Source organism: Embiotoca jacksoni, unplaced genomic scaffold, assembly GCF_022577435.1.
Source record: "Embiotoca jacksoni isolate LCO1_2020_lvr unplaced genomic scaffold, fEmbJac1.0.p SCAF_11, whole genome shotgun sequence".
Lineage (NCBI taxonomy): Eukaryota > Metazoa > Chordata > Actinopteri > Embiotocidae > Embiotoca > Embiotoca jacksoni.
Genome location: NW_027185241.1, coordinates 7,808,289 through 7,832,911, shown reverse-complemented (window position 1 = coordinate 7,832,911; position 24,623 = coordinate 7,808,289). Strand labels below are relative to the sequence as shown.

The 24,623-nt window shown below is 43.3% G+C and overlaps 1 protein-coding gene across 3 annotated transcripts in view; it reads left to right on the top strand.

Moving 5' to 3' along the window:
• The window catches only part of galnt1 (UDP-N-acetyl-alpha-D-galactosamine:polypeptide N-acetylgalactosaminyltransferase 1), a 38,823-nt gene extending 17,179 nt beyond the window's left edge, over nucleotides 1-21,644 (top strand). For all 3 annotated transcript variants that reach the window (XM_069142890.1, XM_069142888.1, XM_069142889.1), the window contains 12 exons: nucleotides 5,361-5,500; nucleotides 5,600-5,768; nucleotides 11,079-11,245; nucleotides 11,898-12,025; nucleotides 12,140-12,219; nucleotides 12,704-12,874; nucleotides 14,940-15,057; nucleotides 15,458-15,638; nucleotides 16,572-16,711; nucleotides 16,858-16,956; nucleotides 17,118-17,252; nucleotides 17,679-21,644. In XM_069142890.1, the coding sequence (XP_068998991.1) occupies nucleotides 5,362-5,500; nucleotides 5,600-5,768; nucleotides 11,079-11,245; nucleotides 11,898-12,025; nucleotides 12,140-12,219; nucleotides 12,704-12,874; nucleotides 14,940-15,057; nucleotides 15,458-15,638; nucleotides 16,572-16,711; nucleotides 16,858-16,956; nucleotides 17,118-17,252; nucleotides 17,679-17,825 (1,674 nt within the window). In that variant the 5' untranslated portion in view covers nucleotide 5,361 and the 3' untranslated portion in view covers nucleotides 17,826-21,644. The remainder of the gene's footprint in view (nucleotides 1-5,360; nucleotides 5,501-5,599; nucleotides 5,769-11,078; nucleotides 11,246-11,897; nucleotides 12,026-12,139; nucleotides 12,220-12,703; nucleotides 12,875-14,939; nucleotides 15,058-15,457; nucleotides 15,639-16,571; nucleotides 16,712-16,857; nucleotides 16,957-17,117; nucleotides 17,253-17,678) is intronic.
• Nucleotides 21,645-24,623: the final 2,979 nt, after the last annotated feature.

Genomic DNA, 24,623 nt, shown 5'->3' with positions numbered 1-24,623 from the left:
AAAAGTAACAAAAGATTGGTATTTTGACTGTTTTGTCAAAATACCAATTCAAGTTCATTTTTAAATGCATTTTATTTATAACCTACACTTGTACAATCTTGTGAACCTGCTGAGCAGCTTCCCCGCTCTTTGACATCCTGCATGTTTGGTCACCATCTGTGAAGTGAACATTTTCACACACCGAAAGAAATGATGGGTGTGCATCCTTTATTAAATCTGTCAGCCTCATAGTTAGCATCCTGTTCGGCAGTAGAAGAGTTTGCGTGAGCTCCACATTCAAAAGAAGTTGAGCTAATTTTGCTAACGTTCAGTTCTGCAGCAGAGAGCACCAGAACAGCAAACAGGATTTCGTTAACCCGCTCTGCATCGCGCTGCCCTGTGTCTTTGTTGCTATTTCCTACACCCTTCTCCTATGTCTTTTCTCATCTCAATTTTTAGTTAAGCAATTTTAAGAGTGCACATGCTTTATAACTTATCATCTTGCAGTCCTGTGGTGCAGCTAAAAATGTTTTATTTCATTGAAGTGTATTAATTATTATATTTTGTTCAGACAAGGTCCAACTGTGATGTAAAACACAGGCTGTAATTGATTGTGTAGACAGACAGACAGACAGATAGATAGACAGACAGACAGACAGACATAGATGAAACTCCGGCTGTAATTGATTATATAGATCAGAGTACTGATACACTACATCTTCATTCAGATACTGTGTGTATTCTCAGGCAGGTCTCACTGTCCACCACCTTGTGTCTAATTTTACCTCTTCTATGCGTCCAGTCTGTGTTCTCTGCAGTCAAGGTTATGATCTGGATATGAAGTGACCCCAGCCTATTTACCAGAGGCGCCTGTGTACTTCCGCTACCCCACAGAGAGCCATGGAGATGGGGCTTCAGGCAACCTTGTTCCGTTTCACTCCCCTAATATTAGCGTGTGCCTTGTTCTGCTCCAATTGAGAGGTTCAGAAAATCAGCGCTCCCATCAGCGTTGTCTTGGAAACTGTTGAGCTTATCCGGCCCATATGACCCAAGGACAGCTCATACACTTGAATAGCACCATCTCTGGTTTTCTCATTGAAGACGCTTTGAACAGAGGCGTGCTTCTTTTTTTTTTTTTTACACTTTCATTTATGACGTAGAGAGTGGCTAAAATGAAAGCAATGTGGTTTGATGAAAAAAATAAACCGTGCTATAAAGAGAGCAAGCAAGTAAACTAAGCTAGTAGTTATTATATGAACTAGCATCACAAACTCTGTGGTAATGAGTAACACAGAAATCGTCCTCTCTCATTGGCACTCATACAAATTCTATCTCTCCCGCCTTCTTCTTCCCTTCTTTTATACATAAACATAAAATCCCCTGAAGGGAGGCTCCTCGTTCTCAGTCATAAATTGTGGAGCGAGTAAAGCTTTGGATCCTCTTGCTGAGTTTCCCAAGTGGTTGTGAGAAACGGTGGTTTTGCAATCTCTCTGACGGGGGATTAAGCCTGTGGAGAAGAGGAGGGGAGGGGAAAATGAAGAGAGACACAGAGAAGGATGTGAAGGGGGAAATTGTATTCTTGTAGGGAAGTAGTGATGGCAACCGCTCTTGAAATGAGGCAACATCACTGAGAGAGGAACAGGGGGAAAGGGGGATGGGGAGCCTGAGAAAGAAAGCGCAAGATGGCCAGGATGGAGATATAAAAGAAAGATGGAGGAAACGTGATATGTTAATGGTTTAGGGTGAGTGAGCGGCGATAGAGAGAGAATTGTGTTTCTGTTTAATGTCATAAGGAACCAGGCTGTTTAAAGAGACTTCAAAGAGACCGGCGCCCAATATAATCTGACACACACTCACACACATGCAATACACACACTGGCGAAGCAGGGCCCGGGGCAGCTGTGAGCACAGAGGAGACCTGAGGTGTTCTCTGCCATGCCCGATTACAAATACAGTGAGAGGAGAGGCATTGCTGAGAAACGGCAATGGGAAAGTGTGTGCGTGTGTGTGCATGCTTTTATTCAATTTACATGCATATAAACCATCTCTGCCGCTGCTCGGAGCTTTGCTGTCTACTACTTTTACATTTGCTGTGATCAAATAGCATTCAGGGAAACCAGTTGACATCCCTCTGACAGCGTTTTGACGTGACGTTGTGATCAAAAAATATGTGCGCGCGTGTCTCTGATGTAGTGCTTCCATGTCGGCGTCTGTCTCTGACTAAGAGCGCTGTTATGGGTTTGACGTGTGTTCCTAGCTCTGCCTGTGCACCGGAAAAAGGTGAAAAAGAGAGATTTGTCCAAGTTTTTGCCGTGTTATCGGGTTGTTTCTGCACAGAGGTTGTGCGAGGGCAGCACAATCCAGCAGCGGTCAGAGAAACAGAAAGGAGAGAGATTGGAGAGCAGCAACTGAATTTCAGGCCTCCTACTGGTCCTGGAATTTCAGGAATTTTGAGTGGAGTGATCCAAACAGTGAGGCGAGCAATCTTTTGGATTCCCTCAGGATATCCTGGAGAATCTGTTAATTTTCCAAACAGTTACTTTATAACTATACTGTTTATAAGAAAGGCTTTTATAACGAACACAATATCTTGTATGTTTGTTTTCAGCTGGGTTTTTTTTTTTTTTTTTTTTTTTTTTTTTACCACAACAGTCCTTAACTAGTGTAAAACCAAACTGTCTTTGACTTTTAAGTGTGTCAGGGGTGAAGTGAAAAGCCTGAAAAATTGCAAAAACCTGAGTGCTTAATGTGGCTTGCACAGAAGATCTACATCAGAGAAAAAAACTGCAAGGGAGAAAGCTATGAAGAGATACGGGAACGTGCATTATAAAATGAAAATGTATCAATGGAAAGTCAGCTGGCGACCCACTCTCTCTACCCTCGGAGTAACATCTATGTGTGCGGTCTGTAACCACAGCCAGCGGTGTGAACATGCTGCACAACTAAACACTCAAGACGATAACAGCGTTACGGAACCTAGCGAGCTGTTTTGATCCCCCTCAGTCACACACACGTATGCAGAGTGCCAGATGCAAAAAATGTCACCTATTGTAGTTTATGATTTTCTTTTTTTAACTTTAAATAATGGTTTTAAGCACTACAAGTAAACAATTTTTTTTGTTATTGTCGTTATTAATTTCTTGCTAATTCTATTAAGTAATGGGGGGAGGGGATTGCATTTCAGTCACTCAAAGTACTTCCACAATAAAATAGATTAAATCATTATTATATAAACAAAAATGTGTATGTGTGAAGTAGGAGTGGGCGATATGGCCGTAAATTAATATCAAGTATTTCTGCAATAATTATATTCTTGACGACATGACAAAATACTGAAAAATACTTTTTATTTATTTAGAGAACATACAATTATAACACAATAAGTGTTATAGTTTTGTATGTTGGCATTGACTGAACAGTTAACCTTCAAATTTTCAGTGAAAACTAATAAATTCCCATAGTTTATTGTTCATCTTGTGTCTGTATTACGGAAATTTCCACTACAGTGTAGATGCCAGTTCACCGGGAGACTTGCAGACCGCGACTGAACTTTTACCTCTTATTTAATCTCAAACTAGCTGAGTGCCAATGTGGGGATTTTTAGACTGACGCACTTTTGCTAACCTTGTCGAAACTTGTGGTGCTTTAGTTAAATCGATTTTATTGGAGGAAAAAAACATGTCTTGAGGGGACTTTTAATCACAGTATTGTGCATCTGCGGGTGGTTACCCTGCACCAGTTTCTCTTTGTCAACCCGAGATCAAATTGCATGACAAAAGCGATTCAATTTAAGTCCTTGAGAACTCTTAATTTTCCCTTTTGTGTATCTGCTTTTGCCCTGCACGGACATACATATTACTGTGGATTTAATGCTTTGCTGCAGAGTGCATATATATATATATATATATATATACATACAGTATACAGTTTGAGCCTTGTAAAATTGGCAGTAGTTGGGACATTGAAATGATTCAACTTACAGACACAGAAGTCTAAGAAAAGACAAACTTAGAAAGAACAGACAAATCTTCACTCCTGTTTTCTGCTGTGCACGGTACTTTGTTTTACCAGAATCCTATCAGGTGGAATTTAGAAATGCTGCTCTGCAGTTCTCCGTCCTCTCTCGATGCTTCGCAAAACTAAACTAAGCTAAGCTAAGCTAAGCTAGCTATGCACAAACACCCCCCCCCCCACCCCCAGGGGCACGAGAGAAATCACCGTGGCCAAATAAATTTTCCCCCTTCTGCTTGTGCTGCTGCAACCTGAGGGATCATTGAAGCAGCAAAGAGGGGAGATGGAGCTGGAGCAGAGAAGGAAAGGGGAGCAGTGGAATTTTAATGTGGCTGTCTTGTCTCTTACTGCTTGCCAAAGAAAAGCAATTACTATCACAGCTCCTCTCTCTGTTGTGTGTGTGTGTGTGTGTGTGTGTGTGAGACTGCCCTTAAGCACACAAGGGATTTGCTACGTTAAATGTACAAAGAGTTGATTGGCTTGTATACTGCAGGGTATTTAGGAACACTGATACTGTAGATGTCTGTTTCTGTTGTGTAACTTTGCTTTAAACTTGAAAACCGTTAACGCATTGCTGAGATAACATGAAACATCCTCTCGAAGACACCAATGTCAATGTTCACTGTGGTTAAAATGGTGCCAGACATGAATGTAACGAAACCTTCTCAAGTGCCCTCATAGATTTTCTACTTTCCCACTGGAGTGGTGAAAGGCAGAAATTCATCAGCGCACGGTTCATTTTGAGTCTCTGAGTGCGAAGGTGACCATTCGGAGAAGCTCTGATAAACGGCAAAGATGAGATGAGAGTCAGACTGATAAGACAGACAAGAGAATGGACAGATGGAGGTGTTGATAAGACTCTTCGATGTAGAGCTGTGGGAAATGGGAAATGAAGAGTGAGTAAAAAGGCAGAGGAGATATGGGAGGAAATAGAGAGTGATCTCCTCCGCACAGCTTTGGAAAACCCTGTGATTGTGTGCGCGCCCCTTACGGCTCACACCATAACCTCTCACTTCTACAGGAGCTTTTATATTTCTTGTCTCCCCCTTTCTCACGTTGCATTTTTTTCTTTTCTTTTTTGCTGCCTTTCGTTGAACCAGATTTGAGGATCTTGATTACTTTCTTGCACTACATTGCAGCTTATTTCTGTATTTTATGTCTTACACTGCACTGTAACTTTTATCCTATTTTTTTTTAGCTTGCTTTATTTCTTTTATTTTAATGTTTTAATCACTGTTTTTAAAATGTCTTTTTCCATTTACCTGATGTTTTGATGCTTTTAGTGGTTTTATGTGAAGCACTTTGAATTGCCTTGTTGTTGAAATGTGAGGCACAAATAAACTTGCCTCGCCTTGTCTTGCCATTTTTAGGATGCGGAGGTTCGCCTACTGTAAGGTGGTTTTGGCCACCTCTCTGGTCTGGGTAATGCTGGATATGTTCATTCTGCTCTACTTCAGTGAGTGCAACAAGTGCGATGAAAAGAAGGAGAGAGGACTGCCTGGCAGAGACGGTGGGTACATATCACCACACGGGAAGATTTTGATGCCGAGACAAGTGTTTACATTGTCTAACATTCATGTCTGAAAAACTGTACATGTTTCTACGGTAGACGCCATGTCCAGACCGCGGGACGGGCCCGGTGAAGGGGGGAAGCCTGTGGTGATCCCTAAAGACAACCAGGAGAAGATGAAGGAGATGTTTAAGATCAACCAGTTCAACCTCATGGCCTCTGAGATGATTGCTCTCAATCGTTCGCTGCCTGACGTCCGCCTGGAAGGGTGAGCAGCCTCCCTGTAACTCATCTTCTGTCTTGTCACGCTATCTTACTCCACTCCGCATTCTCTTTTTAAAATAGCTGTCAGGAGGCATCCAATGTTCAGATCGTCCACATTGGTGATTTATTATAAACCGCAAGCCAGGTGTCTCGCCTGGAACCTGCACAATCAGTCACACAGTGAGCCACTGGTGTTTAGTAAAGGTTAGTTATGACTAATGATATGGAGGGAGACAGATATATGGATAGCTAAGTCAGGGTAAAGAGAACCTCAACAACAGCAATTCTAATTACATTGTAGAGTTATACTGATTAGGAAGTGTCTTATTAAATGGCATGCACTTTACAGTATAGAGTAGCATTAGGAAACAATTAGATGGAGATAAAAACAAAATTGTTAGAAACAACATGTCTTAGAAATAGGGAAAATGTATAAGAATACTTATTCATATAAATGACAGATAAAAGTACCCATAAGAACTTGAACTGCCAGTCAGCAGGTCCCTATTTGATGTGCTGATTGTATGCAATATGTACTACATACTGTCTTTGTATTCTGTTCCACAGTTAATATGCAAATAAATCAGCGTATCTTAATGGCGTGAAATGGGAAACTATACAATACATGACTCGTCTCAGCCAAGCTGCAATTTTGAAAACCAATGCCAATTAAACTTCACACAGTGAGAGCAGAATATTTCCCAAAGATGTAATCGTTGTTTTTTGTTTTCTGAATATTTATAAAGCTGCATTGTCTACACTTCATTTTAAGTTTTTCCAGATGCGAGCAACTCCCATAATTTAATTTTTGTTGTGGAACAAAACAACACACTAAAGGAAACAAACAGTTTCAGAGTATTTTCACGCTGGTAAAAACTCTGCTTTTGGCTGTTTGGGTCGGTGTGTAAGCTGACAGTCGAACCCTGATCGGGATCAAACAACCGGACACCAGAGAACAGGGGTCAGCTGGATTCTGCAGATGTGATTCATGGCCTAGAAGCAAACAAACCTTAGGATTTTATGACAGTAGATATGGGTGTTAGCACGATTTCAAATCTACTGTTAAATCCACCTGATGATTGCGAACTGTTAAGGAATAAATCTTCGAAAAGGTCATGGTCAAAAACCAGTCCAATGATGTATCTATTCCAAAGTGCCTAAAATGGCAATCCTCGTGATAATATGGGTCTACCAGTTGCGTCCTTTTCATCTTATTTGACGTGTTTGTCATTATTCATAACATGCAGTTGATATGTAGTTTAATAATAGAAACGCTGCTTATTATGAGTTCTTTTTTTAGTTCTCAGTGTAAATTATCACATGAAGTGCAGCATCAATCTGCTGTCCGTCACCAGATTTACACCTTTTCCACACGGCTCCAAACAAACCATGCATCGTTTGAGTATCTTTATTTTATTAGTTTTCCAGTGTGGAGACTATACAGACTCTGAACTTGCTTAGATTAGTATGTAGTACGGAACTTGGGAACAGATAGCCAGTGATTTTTATGTGTTGACTTCAAGCTGCCCGGGTGGGTGTTCCTAAAATGTTCAAGCCATAAATTAAAGACAGATTCTTCCAGAATACCGCCTTTCTGCCTGTTCCACCAAATCAAACAGCCTTTTTCTGCTTGTCTAATGGACCATTGGTTAACCCTGAAGATTGATCACTCACTGTCCTGTTTCAACAGGATATACATCACTTCAACAAAGGAATGATACCAATTTATGAGACCATGAAAGTAACAGCACATTGACCTCTGGTGTAGCAGGCATTCAGCTTACTGCCTTGCAGAAATGGCAAGAAAATCAAGACCAACCAATGTTTTTGCTATAACTTTATTTAACTTTAGTGATATTATGTTGTGTGCGCGTTTCAGAAGTCCTTCTTCTCTGTAAATTGAATTTGGAAGTTATTTAAGTGTGCATCAGAGCCAGTGAATGCAGCTTGTTCAGTCTTCAGAAAGGCAGAGCGCCACGCTCCAGTCATAGCAGCAGACTGCCGTGCATCCGGCCAGCAGCTTGGAAGGGATGTCAAAGTTAGCTCATGCAGGTAGAAACCAGCTCACCCTCCCATCGCCCTGCGCCCCTGTTTTTTTTTTAGCTTCACTAGAGGAACATGCATAGATCAGTAATGAAGGTTTTCAGAGCGATAGAGAGAAAGACTGACTGGGAGACCCAGACTGACAGGCAGGGGCACATGCACACTCGACAGGCGGGAAAGAAAGAGGACATTGATCCGTGAAATGGGTTTTAGTCTTTGAGCGAGAGTTGATTACTAGGTGTGTTTTCACTCAGCCTTCCCTCCGTCTATCTGCTTTTCCAATTAGGAGATAAGACAGAGTCAATATCGAGCAAGGAAATGTGTACCTGTGTGTGTAGGCACGCATACATCTGTGTTTATTTTTGTGTGTGTAGCGAGCAGAAATGTATGTGTAGATCAGCAGGTTTAGTGAAACTCCTCATAGCCAAGGAGGCCGCCATTACCAGAAACTTTGAAGCAGAAACTCACTCGTGAGTTATGCTCACTGTTGTTAGCAGTGAACTCGGCGTGTGAAAAGAGCAGCAGCGGTGGACAGGTCATTCTGACATTCGTGCGTGCGCGCGTGTACGTGTACATGAGGTGCTGGGTGTATCCGCAGTATACAGTATGAAAACACTTTCCATGACAACATCTTTTAGAAAACCTGACTTTTTCTCCTTTTTTTTTAGATGATGAGTGCAATGCTTTTTTTTTTTTTTTTTTGAGTATCCAGTTATACATGTATGCATGTTGTATGTGTTGCAATAGTGATGCTGCTTAATTAGAGGCAGTTTGTCCGCCCGTCCTAAATATCCCCACAATCCACTGGCTGGAGAAACGGCCTGCAACTCATTATCCTACTTTGCTCGTGCCAAATGTTGCTTCACCTCTCCGACTGTTTGGATACACGGGGCTCACAACAAGTGTGTGTGTGTGTGTGTGTGTGTGTGTGTGTGTGTGTGTGTGTGTGTGTGTGTGTGTGTGTCAGCACATGTTGGTTTCATGGACACGCAGAGGTGTTGCTTTCCATCTGGTGCACACTCAAGATCATGTGTAGAAGTAAAAAGTCTTGGTCGTTCTGTTTACGTGGGTGAAGCATGGAAGAGAGACATAATGGACCGCTGTGAAAACGGGGAGAAAGACTCCAAGGCTGTCTCTGTTTTTACAGTGAATCATCTTGTGAGCTCGTCAACCTCCCTCCTTTCGGAGAGTATGAGCACACGCACACGCACACACCCAAAGTGTGTGTTATTTAACATGCTCCAGAGGCAGCTGAAGAATAGAGTACACTCTTGACCTCCCCAACTCTGCTGCTGTTGCATTCCCCGTGTCAGAATCAGCAGCAGAGAAAGAGGAAACACCAGTGCTCAGGATGATCAGAGGGGAGGGAGGGGATGAATATGGAAGAAGGGTGACCACCCCCTATTTGACTGTTGTGAGAGTTGAATTTCTTAGAGGAAGGAAGTCGCTGGCTGGTTTCAGTTATCGATAGATGGCTGCTTACTGAGGCTCGTTTGAGAAAATGGAATGTGAGAAAGTTTCGTTGTCGGAGAGCTTCTCACGCAGGCGTCATGGCAGGTCGCCCTGTCCCAACCTACAGACGTGTGCTTCGGTCTCCCGAGACCCCAACGACTGTTCTCTAATAAAAAAAATAAAAAACGGATGGTGGTTTAATTCGTTTTAAGTTGCAGAGTAACATTTAACCTCGGCGTTGATTCAAAGTCACTATATTATTCATCTCTTGTGATATATGTAATACGTTCAGTATTCCTATTTTTCTGGAAAATAATTAACTTTGGCCATGAAGTGATGACGAGAAAAGACTTAATATGTCGGAAGAAAAGGTGGATATGAAAAGCCTGAGCAGAACGGTGATGTGATTTACTGTGACAATTTCTATGCATGAATATTGCAGTGTACTGTATGCATATTTGGTATTCTAGGCAGCAACTACTATTCTCTGTATAACAGTGAAATAAAACTGCCTAAATGTCATGAATCAGCCCTTTGTAGGGATCCACAAATGGAAAAATTGTCTCTCCTGTAACCCCAAAATGGATTTTGCTGGCTAAAGTAATAAACGTGTTTAGAAGCTGAAACTTAGGGCTGGGTGACATGAGCACACCCTACTATCACAGTGTATGGTGTGTATCCCAAAAATGATATTAAAGTGATCATAAACACAGCAGTAGATTTTCTGCACGTTCACTTGAAAATCCATTACAACAGATAAAATAGGTAGATGGTAGGGATGTGTGCTGCATTATCAAAATTGCGACAGACCAGCTAATGTGAAGGGGCATTACGATGGACTAGCTACATCAAGCAAGTTTCTCATACTTGAATAAAATAAAATTCGAATCGATGCCCGACTGGAAGGTAGAACATCAACCTGAAAACGGTGAGTATGCCTTGAAAACTGTTCAGGTGTAATTTAAACCACACAAACTTTATATTTAATGGCCTAAACAATGCGAACCTCCCAATACGATCATTTCAAATGGCGTTCTTCTCGAGCAGTCCTGTGGAGAGCTATTTAAAAACGTCTGTGCCCGAGTCTTCACTGAGCTGTTATCTATCATCTCGTGCCTGTTGTCCTCTGTTAGGCACTTATGTTCTTCTCTGTTGGATTTGCGCGCTCCACAGTGCTACGATAATGACTCAAACTCTAATTAGTATCACTGATCAACTGTCACCATGCTGATCCACTATTTTCTGTGCGTCTTTTCTCCGTCTAAAATTGGGGATATACGCTTGGTTGCCCGTTCATTATTCACCCTCAGTTTCCTTTGTCCAAATTTGATAGAAATCGGATTTTTCACGAGGCCATAAGTAACGATCCGATTGATTTTTATGACTGTCTGATGCAGCTGAGTTGACGTTTGAGTCGGAGCAGTTTCTCTCTTGTTCGGCTCTCTGTTGTGTAGACTCACTTCAGCTGCAGCTCTCTGTGGAGCAGTCGCTTACAATCAGACAGAGGCTCGATTGTGATGTCTCTACTATCTTGTTTTTCTCTTTTCTCGTTCTGTCTCTGTAAGTTCAGCCTTGTCTGTTAAAGCGAAGCCTGCAACTTCACTTGGAGCACATGTGACTGTCTTCGTGAAACTGGGTCTGTCTTTGATGCAGTTCAAACACTTCCTCTTGTTGCCCCTTTGTGTGCGTTTTATTTTGACCTGGACCTCCATATGCAGTGAAATGATCTTGTCTGAAGTATCTCTGTATGACTTCACACTGAAAGCAGTTTTGTGGCCTTAAATGATTTTGCTCTGATTGTTTTGTTTAATCTTTGCAGGTGCAAGAACAAGTTATACCCCGATAATCTTCCTCGCACCAGCGTGGTGATTGTATTTCACAATGAGGCTTGGAGCACTCTGCTGCGTACCGTCCACTCAGTCATCGACCGCTCTCCACACACACTGCTGGAGGAGATTGTCCTGGTGGACGATGCCAGCGAGAGAGGTATACACTCATACACTCACACACTCACACACACTGCAGATAATTCCGTCAGTGCCTCTTGTTTGAGGCTTAGCCTATTTTATTTTAGAGCTACTGTATGATTTTGCTGGATTGTGTGGGTGTGTGTTGTGTGAGTGTGTCTGTGCTGCTGCCCAACAGCCAGTCAGTGTGTGTGTGTGTGTGTGTGTGTGTGTGTGTGTGTGTGTGGGTGGGTGGGTGTGGGTGTGTGAGACGCTCCACCCCGTGCTGCAATGCCGTTAATCCCTGTTTGGGGGAGATTAGGTCTTTAATTCGCCAGCCGCAGGGATTACACACTGTTATTACCCCCCCCCCCCCCCCCCCCCCCCCCCCCCCCCCCAGCCTCCACCACACACCACCGCTGTCTCACCCTGTGGGACCACAGTGTCGGATGGTGCAAGTCGGGTGTTGTTTGTTTGTGCGAGTGCAGGGAGGGAAGCTCTCTTCAGGTAGAAGGGATGTCGGCAGGCATGCATACACACAGCAAAAACAGAAGCACAAAGTTACCTTTGATCTCTGTTGTTGGGTTTAGTGAGTAATCCAGCTTTTGTTGTGCGTGTGTGTGTGTATTGTTTGTGGGCTTCTGTGTCTATTTTGGATTCTTATGTGTTTGTTTATGGTTTATGCGCGTTAGACTTCCTAAAACGGCCGTTGGAGCAGTATGTCAGGAGGTTGGAAATCCCTGTCCGAGTAGTGAGGATGGAGCAGCGCTCCGGACTCATCCGCGCCCGCCTCAAGGGAGCGTCCATCTCCACGGGCCAGGTGTGTATGTGTGTGAGCACGTGCACATACGTGACATCCACTACCCGCTGACCTGCTCTCCATATGGTGTTGGCACTGCTGGATTTGTCTAATGCTTCCTGCTCATGCTCCTAGGTCATAACCTTTCTGGATGCTCATTGTGAATGCACGACAGGGTGGCTGGAGCCTCTGCTCGCCCGCATCAAACAAGACAAGTAAGACACACACACACACACACACACACACACACACACACACACACACCATTGGCAAGCATAAAAAAAATACAAACGTAAACTAGTGTTGTGCCTGTAGGGGGGCTTGCCCTTGTGTTTATCTGATACTTAATTACTCATTCTCTCTTTACTGCTTCTTGTAAGCAGGTGCTTGCACACACACATGTGCACACACGCACACACACACACACACACACACACACACACACACACACACACACACGCACACACAGCAGGTTTACAAAGGTGTAATAAGCGATTGAGTGATGGCTGATTGGAAGTCAAACTATGGTCCACTGTTAAAATGTACTTGGTTCTGGAGGTGCCACACCTTGCAGATGAGCACTTAGTCATGATTGATGACGCACCAAAGTTATAAACGGCAGGCTGGTGTGTGCATGTGTGCGCGCGTGTGCGTGTGTGCGCGTGTATTGATGTGTGTGTGTGTTTGTGTTTGCTGTAGGAGAACAGTGGTGTGCCCCATCATCGATGTTATCAGTGATGACACGTTTGAGTACATGGCAGGATCTGACATGACGTACGGAGGCTTCAACTGGAAGCTCAATTTCCGCTGGTATCCCGTACCCCAGAGAGAGATGGACCGCCGCAAAGGAGACCGCACGCTGCCTGTCAGGTGGGTCATAAAGCAGCAGCACCAACCACACCATCCAAGTTGAACTCATCTCTTTTTTTTTTTCTCGACAAGTTTTTTTTTTGTTAAACCATCCAGGGCTGCTGCTGCCACCGCTCTGCCGGGTCAAGTAAAAAAAATGATTTCCCTAAAGAGCCGGATAATATTAATTGCTTGAGCAGACACATCCGCTCACACGCACCATCTCTGTCAGTCAGCTGTTTAAGAGAACACATCCTGTGAGCTTCAGCATTGCTGATAGGCATCCACAGTTAATGCGCGCAGAGTAATTCTACTTATCCATTCAATTTGCCACCGTGAATCATGAAATGTTCTCAGGGCTGGAATACAGGGAAAAAAAATACAGTGAACTTTACTCTGTACTTGAAGTCAAGATGTTTGTGCAAGACCGTGTTCTGTTGTATCGTTTCTCATGGCTCAGACCTTGGAACCAAAAACAAGAGTTTATTTCTGCATGTCTATCATCTCCCCTTCCTGCTCTTGTTTCGAAGCCCGCACGACGCCAATATTCAAGGTCACGCACACATAATATGTCACGTAACACCCTGCGCCGCTGTTTTCGGTTGTTTTTCACAGTTCTGCTTGACAACACTTTTTACTGAGGGTGTCTCGTAAGTGGGCTGAAAAAAAGAAAAAAAAGAAAGAAAAACGGCAGGAAATTACTTTACACTAATGACATAATTTACATAAACCCCACTGTCACGGAGCGGCGACACATTATTGGAAGACTAAAACCCTTCTGCCCAGAGTCTTTCAAAATGAAGACTGGAACGACTGGTTGCGGTTGGAGTCGGTCAATAAAGAGTCGCACTGATGCGAGTTTAACTTGTCACGTGTACATTTGGGGACCACGTGCAAACTCCACACCACAATAGCAGCAATTAAAAAAAAACAACAACAACGTATTACGACTCAGCAGTTTCCTCCCTCTGGGTCATTCCAGCGTGTCGCTGCTTGATATCTCGACCCAGTCCCGTTATTTAGTACCAGTTATTTGAGATCTTAGTAAATCAGGCCCTGGGTGTTCAATCTTTGCTAATATGACAATGGGGGAATTGCTCTTCATCAGCCAACGCATAGAAAGCTGCAGGTGTTTTTCTGTCACACTCCGAGGAGCCTCTTGCCTTTGACAGTACAGGAGGAAACCTCAGGAGCAGAACTGGTTGTTATGGGTTCTTCTACCTTCTAATTTGCAGCGATGAGCAAAAGTCTGAACTCTGAGCGATTCTCTTTACAGCTATCGAACAGGGAAAAAAAAACAAAACACAACAATCAGCAAATGTCTAAAGACTTCAATAAACACTGCTTTTATGTACATCCGTCAGTCTCTGTTTAGATGAAAGACTTTAATTAGAATCACGTATTTACCGTGAATTATTGTGTTTAAGTCTCATAAAAATAGTCATTTCATAGTGTCGTAGGGAGTTTAGAGAGCTTTCATACGTTTTAGTGAAAAGAAAAGCACCCAGTGAAATATCATTTATATTCATCCTCTCTCTTTTAGTTTTACAGCTTTTACAAAGGTGTTGTTTTTTTGTTGTGTTCTTTAACAAGCCGGTATTTGTTTTCATCTACTTCTGTGTTGCTTATTATTCCCCGCTCTCTGCCAAGTGCTGCGAACACACCGTTGCCCTTTGCGCTCTCAGGATATGTTTCGTCCGTGTTTGTCTGTTTGTACGCAAGGTATTGTGTTTTTCTAAGTGAACTTGGATGTGAAATGAAAGAAGAAGAAAAAAAAAACAGGCAGCGGAGGAAAATAGACCTGATCTTCAAATGAGGAAATCTAGAGAAAAAAGGGGAAGAGCCTCGGGGGCCGTTAAACACTGACGTAACGATCACAATAACAGAGAAGCGAGCAGTGGGGGAAAAAAAAACAGGAAAACGGCAAAGAACGGGGGGGAGGGAGGGGGGGGTGAGCAGTGAAATCTAAAACTCTTGATGGGACGTGTAGATACCGAGTGACCTTTTAGAAAGCGGGCCGTCTTCGAAATAAGTGCCACTAACCGGCCTCGCCATTAACTTCCCCTGCTCTGATGTCTCTCTCCAGGACTCCCACCATGGCGGGTGGCCTGTTCTCAATAGACAGAGATTATTTTCAGGAGATCGGCACGTATGACGCAGGCATGGACATCTGGGGTGGAGAGAACCTGGAAATCTCTTTCAGAGTGAGTGAACACGCCCGCAGCCATTTGACATGACCGTATTCTTCCATGCTCCAGCAGACGTTCGGGAGTGTCTGCGAGGGTTCATTAACACACTCACACACACACACTCACACTCACACGCACTCACACGCACTCACACGCACGCATGTTACACTTTTAAGGTCGACTTCTCTGGCTAAATTGTTGACTTAACTAATAGTTTTGTCAGGCGTCATCCTGACTGGCTTCCAATCAAACGCATTCACACCGTCACAACACCGACGGCATCGGCCTGCGTCATGCGTCTCCCTGCAGAGTTCCCTGGCCGGCCTCCGCTCATTCAGGGACCAAACCTTTACAGCATGTCTCTTCTGCAAGGCGTCTGGTATGTTAAGTGTTGACAAGGCTCTGTTCTTCGTAGATCTGGCAGTGTGGCGGGACCCTGGAGATTGTCACGTGTTCTCACGTGGGTCACGTCTTCCGAAAGGCGACGCCGTACACGTTTCCCGGAGGAACGGGGCAGATCATCAACAAAAACAACCGGCGCCTGGCAGAAGTCTGGATGGATGAATTTAAAAACTTCTTTTATATCATCTCTCCCGGTGAGTTTGTGTGTGTGTGTGTGTGTGTGTGTGTGTGTGTGTGTGTGTGTGTGTGTGTAGGGGGAGGGGGAGGGGGCGGGGGGGGCGTCATGCAGGTTTGCATGTATGTGCTCATGTGTGGAGGTTAATCTCTGTGGCAGGTGTGATCTATCCATTAACCCAGTGACTGCGATATTGCAGTGGCGAGCCAACAGTGCAGGACGGAGGGCGGCGAGTAATTTCACGCTACGAAGCATCTATTAACCTGCACGAACACACACACACACACACACACACACACACACACACACACACACACGCAAGCAAGCTCGCAATGGAGAGTCAACCAAAAGTGAAGCGAAACTCTCCAGATGAAGAATAATTTTTAGATGCAGAGCACCTCCTGGAGCTTTTTTTTTTTTTTTAATAACTTGACTAAATCACTCTCCCTTTCAAGCAGCAACTGCAGATCTTCCCACAAGGTGCTGCTCTGCAATTGTTTGAACAGTTCCAATATCTGACTAGTTTCATAATATAATATCCAGAAACGTAAGGGAAAAAAATAGAAGAAACGAAACGCGTCAACTTTCCGTTAAATTGTTTCGAGCATCCCGAGCAAACGGCTACGGCGTCACCGACTACGATCAGCTGGATTATCTTGACAAGACCGGCGAGACTGCGAATTCAACTCCACAGCCGCTGCTTTCTGCGAAGGCGCAAATGGCACCTTTTTTTTTTTTTTTTTTTATGAACGCGATTTGATACTCGACAAATAAATAAATACTTTTTGAAGCGCTCGGCCTTTAGACAAGCGACTTCTGCAACTTGATGGGTTTGGTTTCATCAAATCAACGTGTCCTTGTTCTGCTCCACCTCCGGCAGCTTTTCAATAAGCACTGGGGCTCTGTGAAACGCTGTGTCGCAGTTGCTGAACCTTCATGTGTTACCGTGCAGGTGTGACCAAAGTGGACTACGGGGACATCACGACTCGCACAGCTCTGAGACAAAAGCTGCAATGTAAACCCTTCAGTTGGTACTTGGAGAATGTTTACCCAGACTCCCAGATCCCGAGGCACTACTACTCCCTGGGAGAGGTACACTCACTCCCCGCACGTGCTCACGTACACACAACGCTGTCGGATTACCGCACCGCATCACTTGTCATTTGCTGTAGTAGAGGGCGTGGTTTCCTTCCAGACGAGGGTGTTGCTCACTGTGTTGCGCTCCGTGTTGGGCTTAGATCCGTAACGTGGAGACCAACCAGTGCCTGGACAACATGGCCCGCAAGGAGAACGAGAAAGTGGGCATATTCAACTGTCACGGCATGGGAGGCAACCAGGTAACGGAGGACGGAGGACGAACAACATTTTAAAGAAAACAAATTCTGGAAAAAAAAAAAAAAAAAAAAAAAAAAGACATTTTATTGATTGTTAAATAGTGAACTAGAGGAAAGATGGAAAAGATGTGTTGTAAAACCTGACATGTTTGTGCGATGTGCAGGTTTTCTCCTACACGGCCAACAAGGAGATCAGAACGGACGACTTGTGTCTAGATGTGTCCAAGCTTAATGGACCGGTCATGATGCTCAAGTGCCATCACCTCAAAGGCAACCAGCTCTGGGACTACGATCCTGTGGTGAGTGGCAGTTTCACGGTAAACGATGAGCGCAGCTCAGAAAATACAACCCCGTGGTAGAAAATGGATAGACAAAGAACACTTATTCCCTGCGCGCATAAAGTGTGACGACATACAGTGTTTCAAACTAGCTCGTCATTTTCAGTCAGTTGATATTTTATTGTGGCGCGTTGACACATCCGACCCAACCCGAACCCCCCGCAGCATGCCGAAAACACCGAGGGATAAAACCTCAGGCCTAAAGTCTGAACAAAACACAGAAGTTTTGAAGTTGAAAATATGCTAAAAAAAAAAAAAAAAACTATTTGCATGAAGATTTATTTATACATACCTGTAAAATCATAAGACACCCCCCCCCCACCCCCCTCTGATATGCATCCCGTCACTCACCCCCCCACCCCTCTCCGTGTCCCCCTGCTGTTACAGAAGCTGACTCTGATCCACGTGAACAGCAACCAGTGTCTGGACAAGGCCAGCGAGGAGGACAGCCAGGTGCCCAGCGTCAGAGACTGCACGTACACGCGCTCCCAACAGTGGCTGCTCCGCAATGTCACACTACCAGAGGTCTTCTGACCGCACACCCGCAAACACACACACACACACTCACACACACACACACACACACACACACACACACACAGCGGCCCAGAGTAAGCAATCAGGGGAACGGACGTGCTTTTTTTTTTTTTTTTTTTTTTGGGCTCCGGGAAAGGAAAGACTTTCCACGAGGAGATTTGGGAGGAGAGGAGGACGGATTGGACGGTACTACCTCTGCCGGGGATCAGAGGGGAAGAGTTTGTTCAACGCTCCTCAGAGCAAGAAGAGAGGAAAGACTCTTACAGACGATGGTTGTTGTTTTCCTTTTTCTTTTTTTTTTCTTTTTTTTCTTTTTTTTTTTAAAAGAGATTTTAACCGCGGAGGGACTCGCTCCTGTGCGTGAATATGAAACTGGCCGGTGGAGTCGAGGCTCTGCACTCACAGCTTCCCTGGACAAAACGGTCCACCCCTCAACTCATCACTTAACGTTTACTGACTGCCTCTTATGAGAGAGTGTGCACTTATTTGTGTGTGTGTGTGTGTGTGTGCGTGTGCGTGTGTGTGTGTGTGTACTCTGGAGATGAATGTATGCTTTAAGAAAGGGGGCTGAATTCCTTGTTGATTTCTTTTTTTTTTTTCTTTTTTTTTTTAATTTAATTTTATAATGGATTTTGAAAATGAACTCTGAACTCCTATGAAGAAGGATGCATGTGAAAGCGTGTGTGTGTGTGTGTGTGTGTGTGTGTGTGTGTGTGTGTGTGTGTGTGTGCGCGCGCGCGAGACTCTCATGTACAGTATGTGTGCGCGTCAGAGCCCCTCCTACAGTCTTTTCAGCAGCGTATGTCTCCCTCTGGTGTTACTCTTTAGCATTTCATCTTACGGACTAAAGCTTCCACGCTGAGGAATTTTCAAGGGACAGCGTATGGAAAAAAAACAAAAACAAAAAAACCCACAAGACTGACCGTAAGGACCCGACGTCTGCCATCAGCAGAGATCTAGAGATAGGAAATTATGATGTTTGTGATTTCTTGAGATTTCTATGTCCAGTTTTTACATGGCTTGTCTGTTTTTACTGTTTCAGTAATCCTAGTTTGTTTGCCTGTCTGTCTCTGTTGTCTTTGAAGATGTTTAACATAGAGCTAACACACACACACACACACACACACACACACACACACACACACACACACACACACACGCATAGAGGATACATGCATATGTAATGATGCTCACTGCCTAATGTTTAGCGTTCAACCATAGGGAAGTCTCCCAGAAGGCACTACATCGTCACACACACACACACACACACACACACACACACACACACACACACACACACACACACACACACACACACACACACACACACACTCACTGTATACATATAGGAAACAGGTTGTCTGAGCCTGATACTTAAATCCGTTTTGTCATATCTCCTTCTGAATGACCTCTTTTGAAAAAGAAAATGCACTCCAAGGGCTTCTTTCCTCCAGTGGAGTGTGTGTGTGTGTGTGTGTGTGTGTGTGTGTGTGTGTGTGCGTGCGTGCGTGCGCGTGTGCGTGTACACGTGCGGCTGTGAACACGCGTTTCTTCAGTACTAATCCCAGTCCATCAGCTCCCTGTTGACTAGAACAAGCAGCGCCCAGATTCGTCGCTGTTGGCCAACGGAGAGCCCGTAGCGCAGACCGGCAGCATGATCAGCGCAGCCCTGCTTCCTCCGATGTAACAAAACAAAAAATAACAAAACAAAACAACAACAAAAAAAAGAGCAAAAGCTGTTATTTTCCGAGCAGAGCCGCGTCTCCTGTGGACATATCTACAGAAGGGAAAGGGCGTCTGGAAAGGCGGCGGCACCACGGAGGTGTTTTTAGAAGAATTAATCAGGGATAGAAAAAAATAAATAACTGTAGAGAGCCAAAGGGAGCGAAAGGGTTGAACAGAGAGCAGCAGCAGCAGCACAGCAGCAGACATATCTTAACCCATAACGACATATCTCACTTTGCAAGCTCACCTGCAGTATTCCACTAATCATATCTCGGTGAGAGATAGACAGACAGCTGAACAGCGTCATTCTCATTTCAACCATCATGCTTTATTTTAGTCTTTTTTTTTTGTTTGTTATTGTTGTTGTTGTTTTGTATCACTCCTGCCGGGCGCGAGAGGTGATGTCATAAAAACATGTCGGCTTCCTCCAGTGGAGGGAGGGTTTACACACGGGGCACGTCATTGGTTCATCTTTGTTGTGGACACGGTAGTGAGAGGAGGTTGTGGACTGAATATATATATATTTTTTTTTTTTTTTTCATGTCTGAGCGAGTGACTGGTGAAGATGTGAGCGTTTTTTGTTTGGTTTTTTTTTTGTGACTGAGACAGAGGGAGTGTATCGATTGTTCAGATTTGTTTGGGGGGCGTCGGGGTTTGAAGTTAACTGACATGTCCAGGCTTCCACACTGAGCTGATCCAAATGTAGAAAATAAAGGTGAAAAAAGTTTACAGAACAACCGAAGGAGAATGTTGATTTCTGCCTCTCTCGGTCCACACAAACACACCGCAAACGTTTCGAAACGGTGACAAGGTGCTGATATTAAAGTAGAAAGACGGGTTCCTATTTCACAATTACAAATTACTAAACCCCAAGTGATGTTGAATTTTTTTTTTTATTTTTTAGGATTATATTCATATTTACGAATTAAACAGATCTTAAAACAATATGTACGACCATTCTTTTCTTCTTTTTTTTTTGTCAAAGTAAATATAAACTGTTAAATAGGAGACATTCATTTTTTGCCCTTGAACGCAGCAGATAACCAAATAATCTCCACTTATTTTTATTTTTTTTTCTTCGAGTTTTCCCCTCACCTTTTGTCGATCAGTGGAATCACGAGTCTGAAACCTGCAGCATCAGGACACTTTTAACATCCACCTGCTGCTTTCATTCTGTTGTGAAACGGTTGAAAGGCCGACGAACTTTGAGCAGGTGTGTGTTGTTTTTTTATTATTATTATTTTTTTTTGCGAGCTCCTGTTTCGAAAGTCAAAGGCAAAAAAAAAGTTATCAGCTGATGAAGACGGTGTGATACAGTCAAAAGCTCCAGAACAAACAAACAAACAAACAAGCGGAGACTTTCCTTATTATTCCAGCAGAGAAATGTTTTTTTTGTTGTTGTTTTTTTATCTTCAGCCAACACAGATTCTGAATTACTTCTGCATCACTATTCCTTTGTAACTTATTGACTGACCCGTGCTGTATGTTGACGCCAGTATACAGACTGTGTTTATGCAGTATTGTACTATCACAGCGCACAACGTGTGGCGGTCCAAACCATATCTGTGATAAGCCAATATCAATCGATACGTGTGAACACGGCTGATTGATTACCGATATGTAAATCCGAACTGTCTGTCGTCGAACTGCGGGAGGTTTTTTTTGTGTGTTTGTTTTACAGAAAAGAGGAAGAATGAAAGGACTCGAGGAGCTCGCGGTCACTGGGTGTGAATGTTGAAGAGATAAATCTCTTGTTTATATCTTACCCGCAGCGAGAAGTACGCTGCCGCAGGAGAGACGTGTCTGGCCCGAAACGAGATAAGCGCTGTGGGGGGGAAACGGGGCCGTTCTCCGTCCTTTTTTTTTTAATAAACATGACCGTCCGCTGCGAAGTTAATGGAGTCGGGCTGCAGATTGAGAGTGGATTATTCAAACTCTTTGACTCGATCTGATGAATTATTCATTTGTCAGGGATCAGGCCCGCCGAGAGCCATCGAGAAGACATATTAAAGACAACAGTGTTTTGCTCACGCATCTTTAATAAAAAAAAAAAAAAATAATAATAAAATAAACATCCTGATGCCTCTGCATTTGTTTTTCCGAAAGCATCTGTTCCGGTATATATATATATATATATATATATATATATATGTGGTGTTGTGATGTATTCATGCTGACGCTGCATCTCATTAGATTCATTTAGGCCTCCAGTGATGCCAAAAAAAAAAAAAAAAAAAGGGACCATCGGACTCTCCAAGTTCATGGAGGTGACATTCAAAAAGCAAGAACGTGAACCTCTCAGCTGGTTGGAAACGCGGAGACCTTGGGATGTCAGAACGTGTTTCTCTGCTTCCTTCAGGTCCTCGGTGATCATGAATCTGCTCCGCAGAGCCAAGAACAAGTCTTGGGAGGAGACGCGCCTCGCTCGGTTCCTCTGTGCAAATGATGATGAATGATTCTGCCGTTAAGGAGATTTTTTTTTTTTTTTTTTTTTTTTTTTTTTTTTTTTATTAAGAGCTGCACAAGCTCGGAAGACTTCGCTCTGGTCTATGAGCTTCAGACTTCAGAAGGACTTTGTGCAGGCTTTGATCTGAAGAAATGGATCCACAGGGGAACTCCAGGAAAAGACAGAATATTGAAGTGTGCTCAGAACATCTGAATTTAGGAATTTTTTTTGTTTGTTTGTTTGTTTTTTGAAGTGTGTCCATCTAATTTGTGTTGTTATTTAATTCATCCTTGTTTGTGAAGCCGGCTTTATAGTTTTCCAAAACGCTACTTTAGACTCCAGGTCATCTGTGGCTGAGTGGCGAGGCTCAGTTCGTTGCATGTTAGGAGATACTTGCTGAATATTTTCAGCACATTAAAATAGGTCAATTGGCCACAAGTATTAGGTATTGTTGTAGATAACTTTAGCCCTTGTTGCTTTGCAGACTTTAAATTAATAATACAAAATATAATCAGTGAATAAGGTGTGCTATATTATTATAGGTCAAGATACAATTGCAATCTCCATATTAAAAACGAGCTCCACCTCTAAGTAACGTATTGAATCAGGTTTATATACTGCTACTTACAACCTCGGTACCTTTAACACCACTGACTGAAACTCTGTATTCTTTACAATTTTGTATTAATCTGACGGTTATAAATCGTAGATCATCTAACAAATTATTACAATAACCAAACATTAGTAGGATGATTGAGTGTAACTTGATGTACACTCATTATGTCAGTAATGAATTCTAATGCAATGTTTTTGTAGGAATAAGATGACAGAATATTGTAAAACCAACCAAAACTAATGTCAAACCAACAAATAAGCAAAAAAAATACAGTTTGATTGTTCATCTATTATTCATTTAACAACGTTGTACGGGTTCAGAAGTGTGACGCAAACTGTGGCGCGAAGAAGTCAAAGGGAGCCTTCCCGGTTGACAACGCAGTGACGTTTATTGCCAGCAGCTAGATTATAACGTGTGGCAGCGCCGGTTGCTAAACCTCTCGGCCCACACGCTCACAGTTCCAGTTCCATAAAACAACATTCTTCCACATAATGAGTTAAAAGTGTCCTTGGAGTATTTTTTTTTGCCCATCTAAGAATGAGCCAGACCGTCTCCAGTCTAAGTTTAAATGACGCCGGCCTTGGCGAGTCATAAGGTCGGGACTTTACCCCACATGCGTCGGGGAATCGGAGGATTCTCGGTGTCGGGAGCTGAACAAGAGAATTTCCCTGACAAGGATGGTGTTATGTTTGACGAGCTCTTCATGATCAGATGTTACACCACCAGCCTCTGGAAGCCTCAGCGTCAGGCAGCATGATCCACGTGGAGCTTAAACTGGTGACAATAAAGTATATCCTTTTCTGATCCATTTCCTCTTTCCCTGAATGACTTGAATAACATCTCTCCCTTTTGCTGGAGGCTCCTCTAATCATAAATTATTCTCTGCTGTTTTACAGATTAACGGCGTGTCAAGTCGCCTGGAGGCCCAGGGTGTCATTCAGGATCAGCTCTCAGGTAGGAGCATCCTATTTTTTTTAATTTTTTTTTTTTACTGTCTGCTGCAGACATAATGAAGAAATGTACTCTTTGTCAAAGAATCACAGTGAACTCATTATACTCTGAATGGGGCCATCAGCAGCAACACTGTCATCTCAGAACATTCTTCGTACTAAAAACCTGTTGTACTCTCCCTTTTCCCAAAACACTAACGTCTCATTGAGCTCGTCAGTGTATTTTACAACAGCATATCAATGAACATACATGTTCTGTGTGTTTTCCAAATTCAGCACCGTTTCAATTTACCAAGAACTACTTTTCCTTCCAGCAACGACATTTTTTTTTTAAATACACGAAGGGCACAACAGCAGGTTTGATCGGTCACTGTGTTTACTGGAAGCCTAAGTGAAAAGATCCTTGGCTCCTCCAGCGGCCGAGCTGGAGCAGTCCATGGATCCATCTGTCCAGAGCTTTGCTGACACATTGACAATCTGTAAAGCCTTCACAGAACAGATGACACCACCTGACTCAGCTCACACAAACACAGAGGGAAGTTATCATTTCCGTTTATCCAGGGAAAGACTTGTCATTATTTTTTTTATTTTTTTTTGGCTTGCTTTTAGAAAAATCCCACTCGTGAGCTGCCTTCGTTATCTTCAGACGGTGACGCTGCCGCGATCGCGGTCAAAAGAAATGACCTGAGCCGTTGCCCGTGATTGGCTCTTTTGCTGATGTGACAGAACTAAATTCTGCATGTTTAGTTTGTCTGTGCAAGTAAATGTGCACGTTAGCAGCTGTTAAAGTGCTTATTAGAGCCCGAGCACCGAATGTGCGAAAGCCCTTTTGCTATCCTTCGCAGCATTCAGGAAACACTCAACTCTCCTGACAAATAACCTTTTTAGGGTTTGCATGGACTGACATGTGCAAAACCGCATTTTTTTTCCTTTTTTTTTTTTCCAAAGAGAACAGAACTTGTCTTGTTCAGAAATACCCCTTGAAGAACAAAAATGTCAAATAGACCACATTTCACATACTGCGTTTATCTTACTGCTGCATTTATTTGATAGCTCAA